Source organism: Podarcis filfolensis (genome assembly GCF_964270895.1).
Source record: "Podarcis filfolensis genome assembly, chromosome: 3".
NCBI lineage: Eukaryota > Metazoa > Chordata > Lepidosauria > Squamata > Lacertidae > Podarcis > Podarcis filfolensis.
Genome location: NC_139606.1, coordinates 73,113,186 through 73,129,749, shown reverse-complemented (window position 1 = coordinate 73,129,749; position 16,564 = coordinate 73,113,186). Strand labels below are relative to the sequence as shown.

Genomic DNA, 16,564 nt, shown 5'->3' with positions numbered 1-16,564 from the left:
GTAGATGCCACCCACTGTGCACCGCAATGTGTCTGGCATTCTCTTGTCGCTCTGCTCTGTTAGCTAGCAGCACTAAGTAACAGAGATTTCAGCCATGGGGGGTTCTGCCCTTGTTTTGCTATTCCAAAATGATTTGCCTTGTAAAACATTATCATCCCACTGCTCTCCCAAAAAGGAATGATAGACATGCTCATCTACCCTTAGTGGTAGCTGTTTGTTAACTCATGCAATTATTCTTGGAACAAAGACACACTGCCAAGCAATTTTAGGGCTTGCCAATATGGAGTGCTTATTTTAACTGGCAGTTTTCAGCTTTATGACAACAAGATACATTTCAGTCTGAGGAACTCATTAATAATGCTTCAATCCACAGGAGTCGTGTTTCTTATTTGGACTTGCTCAGCGCTGGTTGGTTTCTTTTCTTTGCGTGCCCTCTCTGAACTTGCCGTGCGCGAGATCCGAACCCCAGGGTTTGCAGTGACTCTGTGATATACTTTTGGCTGGGGGAGACACACAGCACCACCAGCAACTTCGCATCGCCCCCTAAAAAGAACAAACAAGACATACATATTCACAGATTTTTTTTTCAATAAATTGCAAAGTGAATCTTGTCCATTTCACAAGGCAAAGCATTTATTTAGGGTAGGGTTGGAAGGGCTAAATAAACACTAATTTTAAGTAAGCTGCTGTGCAAGGCCATAATCTAACTCTGGCATGATTATCTATGTGAATCTCAATGTAAGAAGTGCACCCACCCTTTTATTTTTACGTGCTTCTAGTTGGAAGATGACTGAAATGGCTAGCAGGCCAGCCACAATGGCATGCACAGAAAACGACTGCCTTTGAAGAAGAAGATTCCAGGGGCAGAACAATATCGGCGTATGCAGAAACAAAGGCAGCTCTTTCATATCTATATGACTGTATTTGTAGGTGTCTGCATCTGCAGGGGAGTGTTGGCAGAAGAGATAGTAAGGTTTGTGAGAAAATTGTACACCTCCGAATCAGAGTGCAAAGATTAAATTCCAGGGGCCTCGTAATGGAAGCCATAGACCTAGTGGAAATTGCTGGGTTGTGTCTTTTAATAAGGCTGGTCCCACAAATGGTGTGGGCAGGGGAAATAGCAGCTTAAGTATAAAGTTAAATTAAAAACTTTGCTGGATTTAAGGAACATGCCAAAGGCGACACTCTTTCAAAAGTTTGAGTGAACCCAGGTTTCCTGATAATCACATTTTAAATTTGAGGGGACGCTTTTCATTGTGTTCTCACCTCATGAAATTATAAATTTATTCATAATTTCACATTTTCCAGGAGCAGGATAGAAAAAACATATATGCCTAGTAATGAAAGTTGGTTACACATGCACATCTCAGTTCACACAAGCACTGTTTTGGGCTTGTTTCAACCTGAGTATACTTCAGTCCTTTTCTCAGTTCAACTTCTTTTGCCTAATTAAGGGCTTGTGCACAAGATAAAGAACCAGCCAAATAGATAGAATATGCATATGCTAATTTTTGGCATGTGTGGAAAGGCTTCCATGTCTTTAGTAGGTACCAAACAGGTAAACCTTCAACAGGTGCAGCTTTCCTCACCAATGCAATGCAGGGGTGGACAAATCTTTACCTGGTGAATGCATGCTTGCTGCATAGCTGCCAAAGTTTGAAGAGTCATGCTTAAGCATGGAGGAAAGCACACCCCAAAGCCAGAAGACTTCTGACTCAGCATCCTGTTTTATCACCATCTGGGTTTCTTGAATTTAAGATCAAGGTGATAAATATCTCACACAGATGAATTTCAAACTGAATGGAAGGAAGGTTGAGTGCAGGAGTTATTAAAGCCAGCTCTCCTCACCTATGGAATCCTGAAGTAAATGGGTAAGTTTGCTGTTTCGATATGGCACATGAGAGCGCTGTTCTGATATGGCTCCAAGCACATCAGCCAAAGCAGACAAGCTGCGGTTAATGAAGGATGTCTCTCTCAGGACTGACCCGGTCACACCAGACATGCCTAGTGCACAGGAAAAGAAAACAGAGCAGTGAGAACAAGCACAACTCCATGCTTCCAGACACCTGGATATACAGTACACTTCTCATACAGAGGTTCTCATTACTTTTTGAAGTGATTCTACCAGGTCAACTTCATTTTATTTTAATACATTCACAAGGGGTGAAAGTTGGCACTGACAACATGGGACAAACCCACTTAAAATAAAACAAAACCTGTTTCAGCTGAATTGACCTTTCCCTCCCACAACCTACAGGGATATCTGAGGACGATTTTTCCTGAGGGGAGGAATTACAGATATGGAAAGAAAAGACAGACAAGCTTAGAGAGCCACTCACCATCTAGCTCAGGCTTCCTCAAACTCGGCCCTCCAGATGTTTTGAGACTACAATTCCCATCATCCCTGACCACTGGTCCTGCTAGCTAGGGATCATGGGAGTTGTAGGCCAAAAACATCTGGAGGGACGAGTTTGAGGAAGCCTAATCTAGCTTATAGTGTTTCTGCCGAGGTCTTTCCCTCCCCTACTGAAGGAGGAGATCTAGCTTTCAAAAAATACACTATAAATCAATAAACTTTCCCTTCTTTCTTTAAAAAAGGTTTTGTAGTCATTGCATTTTTTTGCTGTTTTATTATGAAATTTTAATTAATATTTTTAAACGCTTTTTTATAAGTCGCCTTATGATGTTCACCTGAAAAGTGTCATGTATACATCTTAAATAAATAATAAACCAATGTTGACTCTGATAAGACATATATACCAGTCTCAAAAGTTGTTGATGATGACCCATTAAAATTAAATACAGTGGTACCTCGGGTTACAGTGGTACCTCGGGTTACATACGCTTCAGGTTACATACGCTTCAGGTTACAGACTCCACTAACCCAGAAATAGTACCTTGGATTAAGAACTTTGCTTCAGGATGAGAACAGAAATCGTGCTCCGGCGGCGCGGCAGCAGCAGGAGGCCCCATTAGCTAAAGTGGTGCTTCAGGTTAAGAACAGTTTCAGGTTAAGAACGGACCTCCAGAATGAATTAAGTTCTTAACCCGACGTACCACTGTAGTCTAAATGGAAAAGCTGATGCGATTTTATCCAAGCAAAAAAATGTCTTCCAGAAATTGAGCAGAGTTTAGGCTACAATTCTAAACCCATTTACTTGGGAGTGAGTCCCACTGAACACAGATGGATTTAATTTTGAATAAACATGCTTAGGATTGCAGTGTTAACCTATTTATTATGTAAAATATTAGCGGAGACAAATTGGCAATAATCACTGCAGTTCATTAATGATGCCGAGTGGTGCCACCTGGAGATCTGGTCTTTCAAAAGAACAGACCAGCAAATGGTTGCCCTCAAGAAGCAGTGGAAACATCTCAGGATTGCTCAACTGTATATTGGCTAAAGGGGGGGGGGAGTAGAAGAAAGCTTTAACACCCACAACAAATAATATGTTTATCTTTTAATAGTTGTTGTTTTTTTAATGTGACCAGTGAAAAGAACTCTTGGCAGCAACGTAAAGAGCTCTTTCATAACATAGGTTCAGTTTTCAAAACATTATTTCTGGAATGTTGCATTTGACTGAGAGGCTTTTCTTGGTAAGGAAGCTTGTCCTTTAGGAAATAAATAATCAGGTTTCTGAAAGGACTGCGTTTGAAGAGGAAGAAAGCATGGGGGGAGAGGGAGGGAGCCAAAGAAAACAGGAAATTGCTTACAGGATGCATCAACATCCCTCCTGGTATTGTTTTTCATAAGGAGGCTGAAGAAGCCACACTGAATTATGTTGATCTGGACAAATATTTGATGTATTTAAATCATTTGTGAGCTTTAAATTGCAGGCATTCCTAGGTGGTTTAGCACCAGAAAGGTAATACCTATTAAGCAGCAGCCTGAACAAACTTTGTGCTGAACTGTGACTGTGCATCAAGGTAGGAGAGGAACTGGGGAATTCAGGCCCCTCTTAACAGCTATGTCACCGAGTGCCCCCTTTGCTAATGCTCCAAGATCAGTGACAGTCAGGAGCTGGGCCTTAAATTTAGGCAAAACAACAGTTCAATGCAATACCGATCAAAAATAAAAATTACCGTAATGGCTACTCTTTTTTCAACAACAACAACAAAAACAACAACAATTGCTAAGGCCTTTTGGCACTAGAAAGTTTTTGAAAGATGCCTGAAAGTCAAAAGTGAGGACTCCTGCAGAATCTCTATTCAAAGAGTATATGGCGTGCATTATTGCTAATGGACAAAGTAAATGCCACTTTGCTCCAAAACTACCCAAGAAAGCTCATTGTATTGCAGGGGTTGGGAACTGAATCTGACTGTGGGCCAGATACTTAGCTGCCCCGAGGATCAAATCTGACAGGTGTGTGGTTGCACCCATCACCTGATGCCATAATGATATCAGGTGACTGACACCTGTCAGTTGAACAGTGCTAAGAGCAACATCTTCTGAATAAGTGATTTCAGTCCCAATTAGTTTATTGGTGTTGGGGGCAAAGCTTCAAAGACGCCTTGAAGTCCATGGAGAATCCATCCTAAAAGTGGAGTACTTCCCCCTTTATGGTTTGAATACAAAACACTTCCTCTAGAGACGGAAACTGCTACAAATTTTCATGCAACATGTCACTGGTATTGGTAAATTACTAACTAAATACTCAATTTAGGAGGGGTGGGGAGCACTCAAGGAATATTTGGTACTAGGGCCTCTACCCAGACCAGCTTTTAAAGATCAGGAAAGAGGGCATCAGTGGATTCTAGGAAAAATGAAAGAGGGGAGTTAAAAGGCAAATGGATGACTCTGGTGTGATATGGGATGCACCAAAACACAACGATATTTTAGCAAAAGATCAGAAAGATTGTAACTAAACAAAACCTTGAAGGTATGTTAATAAAGTTTAGGAGCCCCACTTGGGAGCTCTGTAGCTGTTCTTTGCAGGCTAAGCACTTTATGGATCTCAAGTAACTAGTCCACACTCGAACAGGCACACAGCCTGCCATTAACAGTTTAACCAGATCCATTTCAGATGTGGTCCTTGGAGCGGAACATGTTGTCCACAGCTTCTACATGCACTAGCTAAATTTACTCAATGCAAACCGATCCCAAGGTAGGTTTCCACTTTCACAAGCGTGAAAATGTTTTGTCCCAAAGGTTACTTTACCAGCACATTCACTGCCAGCCAAATCCACCAGCTGCAGTTTTGTTCTCATTCGCTTAAGTTTTTCTGTAGATTCATTGAAAAACAGCGTCGGAGAAGAAGCTCTAGAAGGAAAGGAGGGCTTGTCATCTTTCACTGAGCAAGGAGAAGTGAGGAAATGTTTTCTACCCATCTTTGGACTAGAACGGTCACCTGCCCAGGGAGTTGCTGGGTGAAGGAAAGAAAAATAATGAGAAAAGTTTATTTCTGACCCCGCAGAAGCAAAGTAAGACATGCAGGAGGGGTGGGGAATCTGTTCAGTTCAGTTTCTGGGTTAGGACTAAGGGTGGATCCAGTAATTATAACAGTTTATAATATTATTTTATTATAGTTCCATTTTTGTGATGGAATTCTATAGAAATGAGCTGTCTAGGCCTTTGACTAGAAGAGGAGGGGTATAAATTTAATAAACCTAACTTAAAACTGGAAAAGCAGGAGTCATGAGATGTACACTATACAATGTAGTGTATAGCTAGGAAGGAGCACCCACATGTTAGTCCCAGAATTTCTCCTAGCCAGTGGCTCTCAGGTTTTTCTCCAGCTTGAATTTAAATAATAGGAAATGGTTGCAGCGAGTTTCAGCTTGGAATTCAATGTCAGCATTAAAGCAGACTAGCCAATTGCATTTCTGATCTGGTTTAAAGGCTAGATATGAAGTAAAAGCAAAGCAAATACTTTCTATGGGTAATGGCTTCCATGACAATCCTAGAGGTATTCTAGAAACAGGCAACTTACCCAAGTTATCCTCTGAGTCAGCCTTTGTGGTTACTGTCAAGGTTATCACAAGATGGGAACGCGAGGAATGAGCGTGCACAAGTGTCGGGTGTTTGACTCTCAGTTGTAAGCCCTTATTAACTAGTTCCAAAAACTCCACAGCATCTTCAACAGGCCTTACAAAACAAAACATTTTTGCAGGATTTTAAAAAATGCTGCAATTTAAGCATGAGTACAGATCTGCTCACTTCCCCAGGGGTCTCATATTGTCCTAAATATTGTTTCCATTTCCCCACCACCACCTAAAGCATCTGTACTAAAACTGCATGTTTTATATGGTGCATTTGTAAAACAACTAAGTTATTAAGATACAAGGGGTCAATTTTATACCTTGATGCTTTGATTTAAATTGTAACAATCATGGTCAATGAAAACAACATCTGGGTAACTATGAATAACATTTTGACAGTTTTAGGTGTCAATCTTGAATACTTTCATTGTCCATCAAGACACTATAGTTTTGTACAACTGTGATTTAGATTAATAACAGTGGAACCATCTTTTGCAACACAAATCTGAGGATATTCCTACAAGAGTATTCATTTAATTTAACCAAGAACAGGATGAGGAAATCCAGATCTGAGAAGCTCAAAAGGAAGCACATGCCACGCAAAAAACCCATTTCTGCATCTAAGATGAATGAATGTATGTATTCAAAAGAAACCTCAGGATTTTTGTTCGTCCTGGGAACCTGGCACAGAGAGAGATTAAAGGTGAAACAGACGTCGCTAAACATGCAAAAACAATTGCAGTGCGTGGTTCATCTTGTTTCCTCCCTGCTTTGAGTTACGCACAGCACCTCCAACTGAAATACAGGGTTTAACAGGAATTGTGAAACAACCTAATTATATGGAGACTGCCGGCTGTTAAAAAAAGATAATATTGTATGATGTGTTGCCAGCTACAAACTAGCATCTCAGTCTGGAGAGAGCATCACTCTTCTGTCATGGATGCCAACCCAAATAAAACTGGTCAGATTTTTCACATCACTTTTTCTGACTTCGCCTTAGTTAGATTTGTTTCCTAAACTAATTTTTCCTAAGTACTAGTTACAGGTAGGTAGTCGTGTTGGTCTGCCGTAGTCGAAACAAAATGAAATAATTCCTTCCAGTAGTACCTTAGAGACCAACTAAGTTTGCTATTGGCATGAGCTTTCATGTGCATGGTATCTGAAGAAGTGTACATGCACATGAAAGCTTATACGAATAACAAACTTAGTTGGTCTCTAAGGTGCTACTGGAAGGAATTCTTTTATTTTTTTCCCTATGTAGTGAGACTTAGCTATTCATATGTCCCAAATATCATCTGAATACCTAATAATACCCAAGAAGGAAGAAATGTCATTGAGAAACCGACAGCACACCAACATTTAGAAAAAGAAATTCTATGTTTTTAACAGAATTTCATTTTTTCTCAAGGGAAAGAAGACGGGAGGAGGACCCTCCTCTGAGGAAGTCAGTGTCCTATTTTCATTTCTGGAGGAGGAGGTGCCTCTCCCCTCAACTCTCAGACACTTCAGTTTAAGGGTGCTGTATACAGTTGCCTGCATGCAAAATCAGCAGCTTGAAGACAGCATGAAAAGCATCTGCCACATGGGGTGGGAGACGGCTGAAATCTTGAGGCCTGTAGTATCACTCTTGAGTCATCCTTGTCCTGCGATTTAGCGAGGGAGAAATCTGCTGCAAGCTGGAATATGTGTCATATGGTAGAAAACTGGCAAGCATAAGATCCCCTTTTTATCCCAATGTTTGGGAGGCTTTGCTTTTATTGCAGTTTTTTTATTATGCAGTTTTTAGAAATTTCAGGGAAGAAAAAGCTTCTTTTATAGAAATGTTTATGTGTCCAAGACTCACTCTCTCTCTCTATATATATATATATACACACCATCCTGCTAGATGTATAAAAATGTGTCTTAAATTCAATGCATTTAGGGAAAACATTAATAAACACATAATATTAAGTATTTATACAAAAAAGCTGGAAAATGAAAGACAAATCAAAACAAAATAAGGGAACCATGGTGACTGGCCACCCTTACTCTAAAGAGTCGAAAGTAAGTTATGGGGGTTTTGAGTAGTCTTTCATCTATAACCAAGGAAGAACTGTTGTGCTTTTCCTTCGGAGACATTGCATGCTGGGAGTTTGTTCTCGAAACCTTCTGGCACATAGGCTACCATATTGGTTACATTCTCCTAACCTGATTATAGAAATGGCATGTTGATATCTGGTGGGAATGTTGATATCTGGTGCTGTTTGGTTTTTTCGGCTATGCAAAGCAGGTGGATGCTTTTCTTTGCGTTTAGCCTTTGAGTATGTTCCCTCTGAGCGAACGTTTGCCACCATGGTGAAAGGGAGCTGCCTTTGAAATAAGAGCCAGTTCTTTCTTTTATAGATTGAGCAATCTGTAATACCAATCAATGGGTATTGAGTCCCATTTGACTCCCGTGTGGACCCAGAATGTAACTCCTCAGAAACTAAACTTGCAGCCGTCTCCCACCCCATGTGGCAGATGCTTTTCATGCTGTCTTCAAGCTGCTGATTTTGCATGCAGGCAACTGTATACAGCACCCTTAAACTGAAGTGTCTGAGAGTTGAGGGGAGAGGCACCTCCTCCTCCAGAAATGAAAATAGGACACTGACTTCCTCAGAGGAGGGTCTTCCTCCCGCCTTCTTTCCCTTGAGAAAAAATGAAATTCTGTTAAAAACATAGAATTTCTTTTTCTAAATGTTGGTGTGCTGTCGGTTTCTCAATGACATTTCTTCCTTCTTGGGTATTATTAGGTATTCAGATGATATTTGGGACATATGAATAGCTAAGTCTCACTACATAGGGAAAAAAATAAAAGAATTCCTTCCAGTAGCACCTTAGAGACCAACTAAGTTTGTTATTCGTATAAGCTTTCACGTGCATGTACACTTCTTCAGATACCATGCACATGAAAGCTCATGCCAATAGCAAACTTAGTTGGTCTCTAAGGTACTACTGGAAGGAATTATTTCATTTTGTTTCGACTACGGCAGACCAACACGACTACCTACCTGTAACTAGTACTTAGGAAAAATTAGTTTAGGAAACAAATTTCTTGGAGAGAAAGCGTGGGCAATGGATTGTAGGAGGATCACAGAAGTTGAATACTTTAGTTAATTGACCTATGGCTGTGTGGAACTGGGGTGGGTCAATTTGGTGAGAAAGATGATAAATAAGACTTTGGGAATCTATTACTTTGCTAAATTAGTTTTATCAAATGGCAACTGCCATCTTTCCTCATAATACACAAAATAAAGGCTACAGTCACTGTATAGATTCTTTTAGTGAATTCTGTAGTCAGTGCTTAGCCACTGACCATGTTTGGATGACCATATCTTAGCTTATTTAGCTGAGATATGCAAGAGAACCAGATTAGATCTGAAAGCCTCTAATTAACCAGTTTCCTGTTTCATCTTAACTAGGAAATGATGGTTCCCAGCTTCAGAACAAACTAAAATATTAAGCCACAGCTTGAAGTTGGTATAATAGCCTGCCTTTTTCCAAAGTAGGTAGCCATGCTTTGGTTGATTAGAGGGTTCTTGGTTTAAACATGGCTTAAGTGAAGGGGCTCCATGCATAACCAAAGGGTTGAGCAGACCTCAGTTTAATAAGCCAAAATATGATCATTCAAACCAAGTCAGACCCTTTCAGCCAATAAGAAATAAATGTAATAGTTATCTCTTGGCAGAGCAAACCAAGAAGGAAAAATGTAACATGTGACCAGGCACTAGAAATTATGGTATTAGTTGATGACAACAGCTATGCTTTCTCAATATTGTGATAACTTGGTCTGCTCAGCTGTTACCTTGGGGTCCCTTCCAACTCTACAAAGTCTGATTTCCCCATTCTCCTTCCAAATAAATCATGAATTTATTGTTTTAAAATTGGTTTTTATTACACTGAATCCTAAACTTTTTGTCCTTAGGTATAAACATTATGAAGAAAATCCACTGAACCAGAATATTAGACTTCAGAAACATTCAGTTCCCAGATTGCAGAAAGAGCCATTAAAAAAAATTCTCAGTGGTCCCCAATTTTCTGTGGGGTGATCAATTTATGCAGAATACAAAACCAAACGGAGGGAATTATGTCAGCTCAACCCTCCAGCACATTTGGTGTATTTTTAATCAAGGATTTTTGGCAATAATACAGAACCACATAAACAAAGCTTGAGTGGTTTGCTTATGTTAGTGAAACCCACAGACAAAAATACTGTCTTAAATTATCTCTTTTGTGGGTGTAGTATATTATAGTTTATGAAGGAAATAAAAGGTCTGTTGTGTCTGCCTTCTAGGCCTCCCCCCCTCCCCCCCAAAAAGCATAAGAAATGCTTGTGTTGTGTATTGTGACTACAGGAGTTTAAGAAGAGAGGGGGGAAATCACATTTCCACTGGGAATAAAAACAGTTATGGTTTTCTGTGGAATTTTACCATCTGAAACTGTTTTCAAAGCAACAAAACAAAACAAAACCCTGAAACCCTTTCCTGCTTTCAACTATAATGAATTTCCAAGTATAGGCAAAGTTACAATATGTCCCCCTCCCCTCCCCGCCTAGAGAGCAAATAAGATTGAGACACTCCAAATCCTGAAAAACATTAGCTGGCAAGAGATCCCCAGGTGGGGGAACATTCAGAAAATATGTCTTAACACACACACACACACACAGGTGGTCAGAAATAGTCATATTGCAGTGATGCTAACGAGTAACAAATGAGTATGAAAAGCAAGTTGATCTTAACAAAGTTATACAGATTAGCATTCTTTGTCACCGACACAGGCTGCACGACTTCTTGGTCACAAATGCACAAGAGTACTCACTCATGGGTAAGAAGTGGGATATCGCTTTTTCCTTCTTTATTTGTGATTATGTCCCTTTTGACACCACTCGTTCTTCCATAGCTGTCTTTGGCCAGAAGATCAAAAACTTCATTATTATATACTTCCACGACAGAAACCTCAACCCAATGGCTTCCTAGCGGCTTTTCTGAAAGGAGTCTGAAAAAGGAGTGGGGAGAGCTTTAGCGACTGAAACAAAACCCTGAATAAACTAGGCTTGTGATCCAGGGCACCATTAAAAGCCTGACTTAAGTGCTTATCTAAATACCCCAAACTTCCTAACCATGAGCATGCATGAGAAACCCAGCCCATTATGCTGCGGCTGCTATATACTGGGACAACTCTGTTGACAATACTCTTCAGTTCCACAGGCTCCACAGTTGCAATATCTGTGCAAAAAGTAGAACTTGAAAAGGAAAAGAGATTTGTTGATGAAATTAGCAATGCCAACGATGACTGCAAGATCTTTAATGTTTACATTCCCAGCCAGCGGCGGAAGAAGCTGTTTAGGTGCCAGGGGCGGCGCGCCCAGGGGCGGGACAAGCTGCCCATAGGGGCGGGGCACACTACAGGGCCTCCGGAGTCTGCCTGCCTCCTTCTACTCAGCCACCCTATAGCTGGGGGGGAGGTAGCGGGTGGACCATTTGGGCAGCTCGGAGCTTGCGCGTACCCAAGTGCACCTCTCTTAGGAGAGACGTGTGGCTCGGGCACACTGCAGGACCCACGGTGAGTGCCGCCTGGCATTCTGTCACCCCCCTCAGTGGTGACACCCGGGGCAGACCACACCCACCGCACCCCTTTCCTCCACCCCTGTTCTCAGCCATTTCCAAATGGCATTGGTGGGTCATCAGGCTACTGCAGGCAGTGAAGCAACGGATGACAAGCAAAGTTGCACTGTCCTGTGTACGGGAAATCCATCCTAGGTGCACATGGATGTAAAAGAGGCAGGCCTTACTGCACATGTGCAAGGGATTGAAAACATAGCATATTATGGGCTGTATCCCATGTTAGTCATACTCAGAGTAGATCCACTTAATGGACATGGCTCACTTAGGTCCATTAATTTCAAAGGGTCTACTCCAATTCGAACTTATTTGGATACAGCCCCGTGTCTCTAAACGCCATTTAAAAATTCAAACAACCACTAGATATGTAATGAAACCTTTCTGTGCCACAGACTTTACTTGTTTGCCCATACAACAGACTGTATGGTGGCTTAGAGTTCTTTCAGTTCCTGCCCCCTCTCCATTTCACGTATGGGACAACCATAAGGGAATATTCACGATGAACTTATTACCAAGAATGAACCATTCTTGGGGATCCTGTGAGGATAAATGAGGTTATATTTACACTAACCAATTTTTTGCATGGTATTTTATAGTACCAGTAGCCCATGTAATATGCTGTAATCTGTCCAGTTAATCTGATTTTTGATACCAATTACCTTCACTTTGATCAGAACATATTGGGTTGGATCCAAACATGCCCTTTTGTAAGTGAAATAGAAGAAGAGGAGTTTGGATTTGATATCCCGCTTTATCACTACCCTATGGCGTCGCAAAGCGGCTAACATTCTCCTTTCCCTTCCTCCCTCACAACAAACACTCTGTGAGGTGGGTGGGGCTGAGAGACTTCAAAGAAGTGTGACTAGCCCAAGGTCACCCAGCAGCTGCATGTGGAGGAGTGGACATGAGAACCCAGTTCCCCAGATTACGAGTCTATCGCTCTTAACCACTACACCACACTGGCTCGAGCAGAAGGGGTTTTTTCAAGGTGTATACTAGTGTAGTTTTATACGGGGTCTGTTAGCAACAAGGTATTGAGCAATCTCTTGCACAAGAGCTCAAGTTGTATGCTTGAGCCAAGTCTGTGCTGTGCAAAGTCTTCTACTAGCTCTTGTGCAATAGTTTACAGCACAGCACAACTACCAAAATTTATTCTGTTGGTGGATCTCTGGATGCAACTCATTATCTTTTCAACATACATTTCAGCCTATTTATGCACAAATGCCGTGATTCACCAGGCCTCAATGACATAAACTCATTTCCATTTTAACTGCCAGTAATCCTGCATGCTCCTGGCTATATCTGAAGGGGCACGCGGCTTCCTGTGTGCACATCTGGCTTTTTTATTTTTTAAATAACCCTGCCCCCAAAATTCAAAGAACAGCCTCATAATTGTAAGAGAAGGAAGAACATATGTACAGTAAATGCACAAAGCCCTGACTGAGAACCACAAAGAACAATGAGGAAGAAGGGGAAATATCAGACATTGCAACAGAGATGGGCTTGTGCAGAAATACTCTGAAATAAGAATTGTAATTAATTTTGTACACTGAAAATAGAAAGAATTTGCCGTCAACTGATTTATCTGTGCAGATTGATGATTGGCTTAAATGTCTACTCTGGCATTTTCTAAATGGGCTTTCATAATTATTTAAAATTAAAAGCCACAGGAAATGAAGTCCCACCCTTTTTGTCTTTCCATTCCATGGATTACTCAGAGTACTGAGATCCACCAGTCATTGGGTTGGTGACCACAGGAGAGCAGGAATCCTCCATAATGTTCCTGAAGTTGTGGAACACTCTGTGTGAGAGATGAACCTATTAAGACTGCATTTAGCTTTTTTCTGCTTCTTGTCTCCCCGGCTGCAACTGCTGTACTGGACATTGAGAAACTCTGAATTGAGAGGAAGATACTAAATGGACTAAACAGATGAAATAAATAAATATAACACTGTCATCTGCTGTCATCCATACCTGAATACTTCTTCACTAGCTCTAGGTATAATTCCTAAGTCTTGCTCATCTTCCATGGAGAAAGTGAAATTACTCTCAGACTGTGGACCCAACATTGTGTGGGTTTTCCCGCTTCCAGTCTGTCCGTAAGCCATAATGCACACATTGTACCTGCAAAGAAGAAAAGCAAGATTCTCAAAGCCAACAGCTACTATTGATCGAAGCTGGAAACTGTTGAGAAGAAAATTCATTTTCCAGCTTTCTAATAACTTCACACAAAAGTTCACACAACTTGCTAATTCCAAAACACTGCAATATACGCTCTCTCTCCCTCCCTCCACCCCTCCTGGAAATTCCACAGTGGGGAGAAGAAATCAACTTGGAATGGATGGGCAAAATCCTTTTTTTCCTTCCCTTCTATGGAGAAAACAGGAAAATGGGAGTGGGGTGAGGGAAGCAAGGGAGGGGAGAAGCAAGGACAGACAATTGCTCCAGAACAGGGCTGTTTCCTTTTGTAACATGAGTCCTTGGTGTACTTTTGATGGAGGCAAGTTGTGGAATACAATTTAGCAGCCACAGAACTCTGCAGAATCATCTGGAAGGATGCTTTCAGCTCGTGATATGGGCCAGTTTAAGATGATCAGTGTTGCTGGGAAGGGATACTTTTCAAGAGCTCTCTGCAATCTCAGGAGCATTCTCTGCTCTTTAAATGGAAGCCTAGTAGCAGTACATTTGAAGTTAGATATGCCTAGCAGCCAGGATTTTCACATAGCTAGAATGTGTGTGTGTGTGAGAGAGAGAGAGAGGGGGGGGGGAGGGAGAGAGGGAGAGAGAGAGAGAGGCATAACATTACATTGCTCGATCCCTCATAAACTTTTGAAACCAGTTTTTTACCATTTCAAATGAAACAGACATTGTGAGCAAAACATTTATGGCACAGCTAGAACTGTATTGTACAGCTCACAAGATTTAACAGGCCATCCCTGCCCCAATATAAGATTCCACCTTTTCCCATTGTTTTGACCCAGATTGCAAAACTCAGCTGAACATTTAATTTAGATAGTTTTGCCTTTTTACGATATCTCCTGGCGGTGTTCCAGATAGCCCCTTAAAATGAGAGATGAGGAGGGTACTTGTATATCATACAGAGGAAAGAAAATGTGTGGATCTGGTCCTGGGAAAGGGATAAGAATCTACAAGGTATTGCAGATTCAGCATTGTGAACTCAGGAAGCAGAAACCACATATTCAAGCTCTTTTCTGAAAGTAAGGCTAGGCACTCCTTGAAGAAGAAAAAAATAGTAGGCTCCTTTTATGCGCCGTTGTTCATTTGGACCAGTTTGTGAATCATGACCGCCTATTGAGAGAGAGGGATCCAGAATTTAATCTAAGATGTGGAGAGAACCACTACATCCAATTTCACTATACTTCAAACAAGTTAGTTCCAGGTGACTATCAAAATTTAAAACATCCAGCATCAACCACACAATTCCCCCCACCCCCGCTTACACCTTTAGTGCAGAAATGTTCACCAGCTTTCTCATAAGGTGATGTTACAGATCACTCATGGCTCATACCACAAACGGTCAGAAGAGGCAGCAAGCTCAAAGTCAAAACACTGCGCCTGTTCCGCATTTTACAGATGGGAGATTGATCAAAAACATGGCTGGTAGAGGGACCTCATCTTTTCCAGACAAACAATCTGCTTTTGTTTAAATGGTGTGTCCTGAAAAGGCATGAAGTACTTTTGTTTCCAATAACAGAACATTTCCTGAATGGCTGAAGGGGGGAGAAGCAAAGAAAAAAAGCCATGTTTCAGGGAACCTATTTTAAACAGAAACTGGCTTAAGGCGGAAGATGCTTCCCTAATCTGCGTGCATAACTGCACTGGAGTTAGCAGAAAACTTGGTGGTAGGAATTTTGGAAAGAACATTTAACACCTCCTCCCCTCCCTTCTAGGACACGTGTTGTTGTTTTCTAAATGGACGCAAAAGAGGCAACTAATGGATCCCTATAGCAAGACACCAGATTTGCTGTTTCTTCTGATGGTCTTTAATTCATCATAGTTTTAATGTACCATATCAAAGTCTAGGAGAAAAGAAGGACTCCCTACGTTAGTGGCAGGTGCATTAACTCCTTGGTAGGGTTTACGCCTTTGTGTTCTCTCTCTCTCTCTCTCTCTTTAAGAAACAGACTATCTTTGAGACTGTTGATACCCTGTTAGAAGCACTTCCCTTCCCTTTTCAACTCACCCATCCAACAGAGATGTTAGCAAAGGGGCTACATCTGCAAACACTGTCACTTGAGAATCAGAAGCACTGTAAACTCTGTAGATGTAAAATACAAATCAGTCATTGTGGCAAAATGGTCTGGGAATGTTAGCAGTGAAGAAAGAAGAACAAAGAACAGAGCAGCATTATTCACTGAAATCTCCAATATTGTGAAACAATTTCTTCAGCAGCACTAAGATCTATGGAAGGGCATTACTCACGCCTACTCTTAAGCTGGTTTAGACATCAGGAAATTAAACAGAGTTGAGCCACAATTCTATTCCAGTAGCCAGATGCAAGGAGTCTAAAGTGTTCTGGACATTGCCAAGGAGGACCTTGTCCAATCCTAGCTATTTCTAGAGACACAGACTAGGCTGTGATATGTTTTCATTCAGTCCCCCCCCATTGTTTTTATTTTAATGTCTGCACACAGAAGCATATTACTTGGATTCTAGCTTCATTTTTAACATCTGTGCTGTGGTGGCTTTGCTGAGATTTTGGAAGGAGTTCTGTGGCTGGGGGCAGGGAGGCCTACAGTTAGGTACCATAGTTATGACCAAGTTGGTACTTTTGCAAGAATCTAGATGATGTATATGGATCAGTCAGTATTCATCAACACCTGGCTTGCTTTCCATGGTGGGGAAATAAGTGAAATATCATATGGCTGCTTCATATCATATGGTCGCCACACCACACTGGAAATAGACCGATGTGGATTCAGATT

At 41.2% G+C, this 16,564-nt stretch overlaps 1 protein-coding gene across 2 annotated transcripts in view; it reads right to left on the bottom strand.

Annotated features, from left to right (window-relative positions):
* Positions 1–263: 263 nt before the first annotated feature.
* KIF25 (kinesin family member 25) overlaps positions 264–16,564 on the bottom strand; it is a 39,401-nt gene continuing 23,100 nt past the window's right edge. For both annotated transcript variants that reach the window (XM_083606053.1, XM_083606054.1), the window contains 7 exons: positions 15,823–15,897; positions 13,593–13,742; positions 10,816–10,992; positions 5,931–6,085; positions 5,160–5,363; positions 1,849–2,004; positions 264–543 (listed from right to left, as the gene is read on the bottom strand). In XM_083606053.1, coding sequence (XP_083462179.1) covers positions 386–543; positions 1,849–2,004; positions 5,160–5,363; positions 5,931–6,085; positions 10,816–10,992; positions 13,593–13,742; positions 15,823–15,897 — 1,075 coding nt within the window. In that variant the 3' untranslated portion in view covers positions 264–385. The remainder of the gene's footprint in view (positions 544–1,848; positions 2,005–5,159; positions 5,364–5,930; positions 6,086–10,815; positions 10,993–13,592; positions 13,743–15,822; positions 15,898–16,564) is intronic.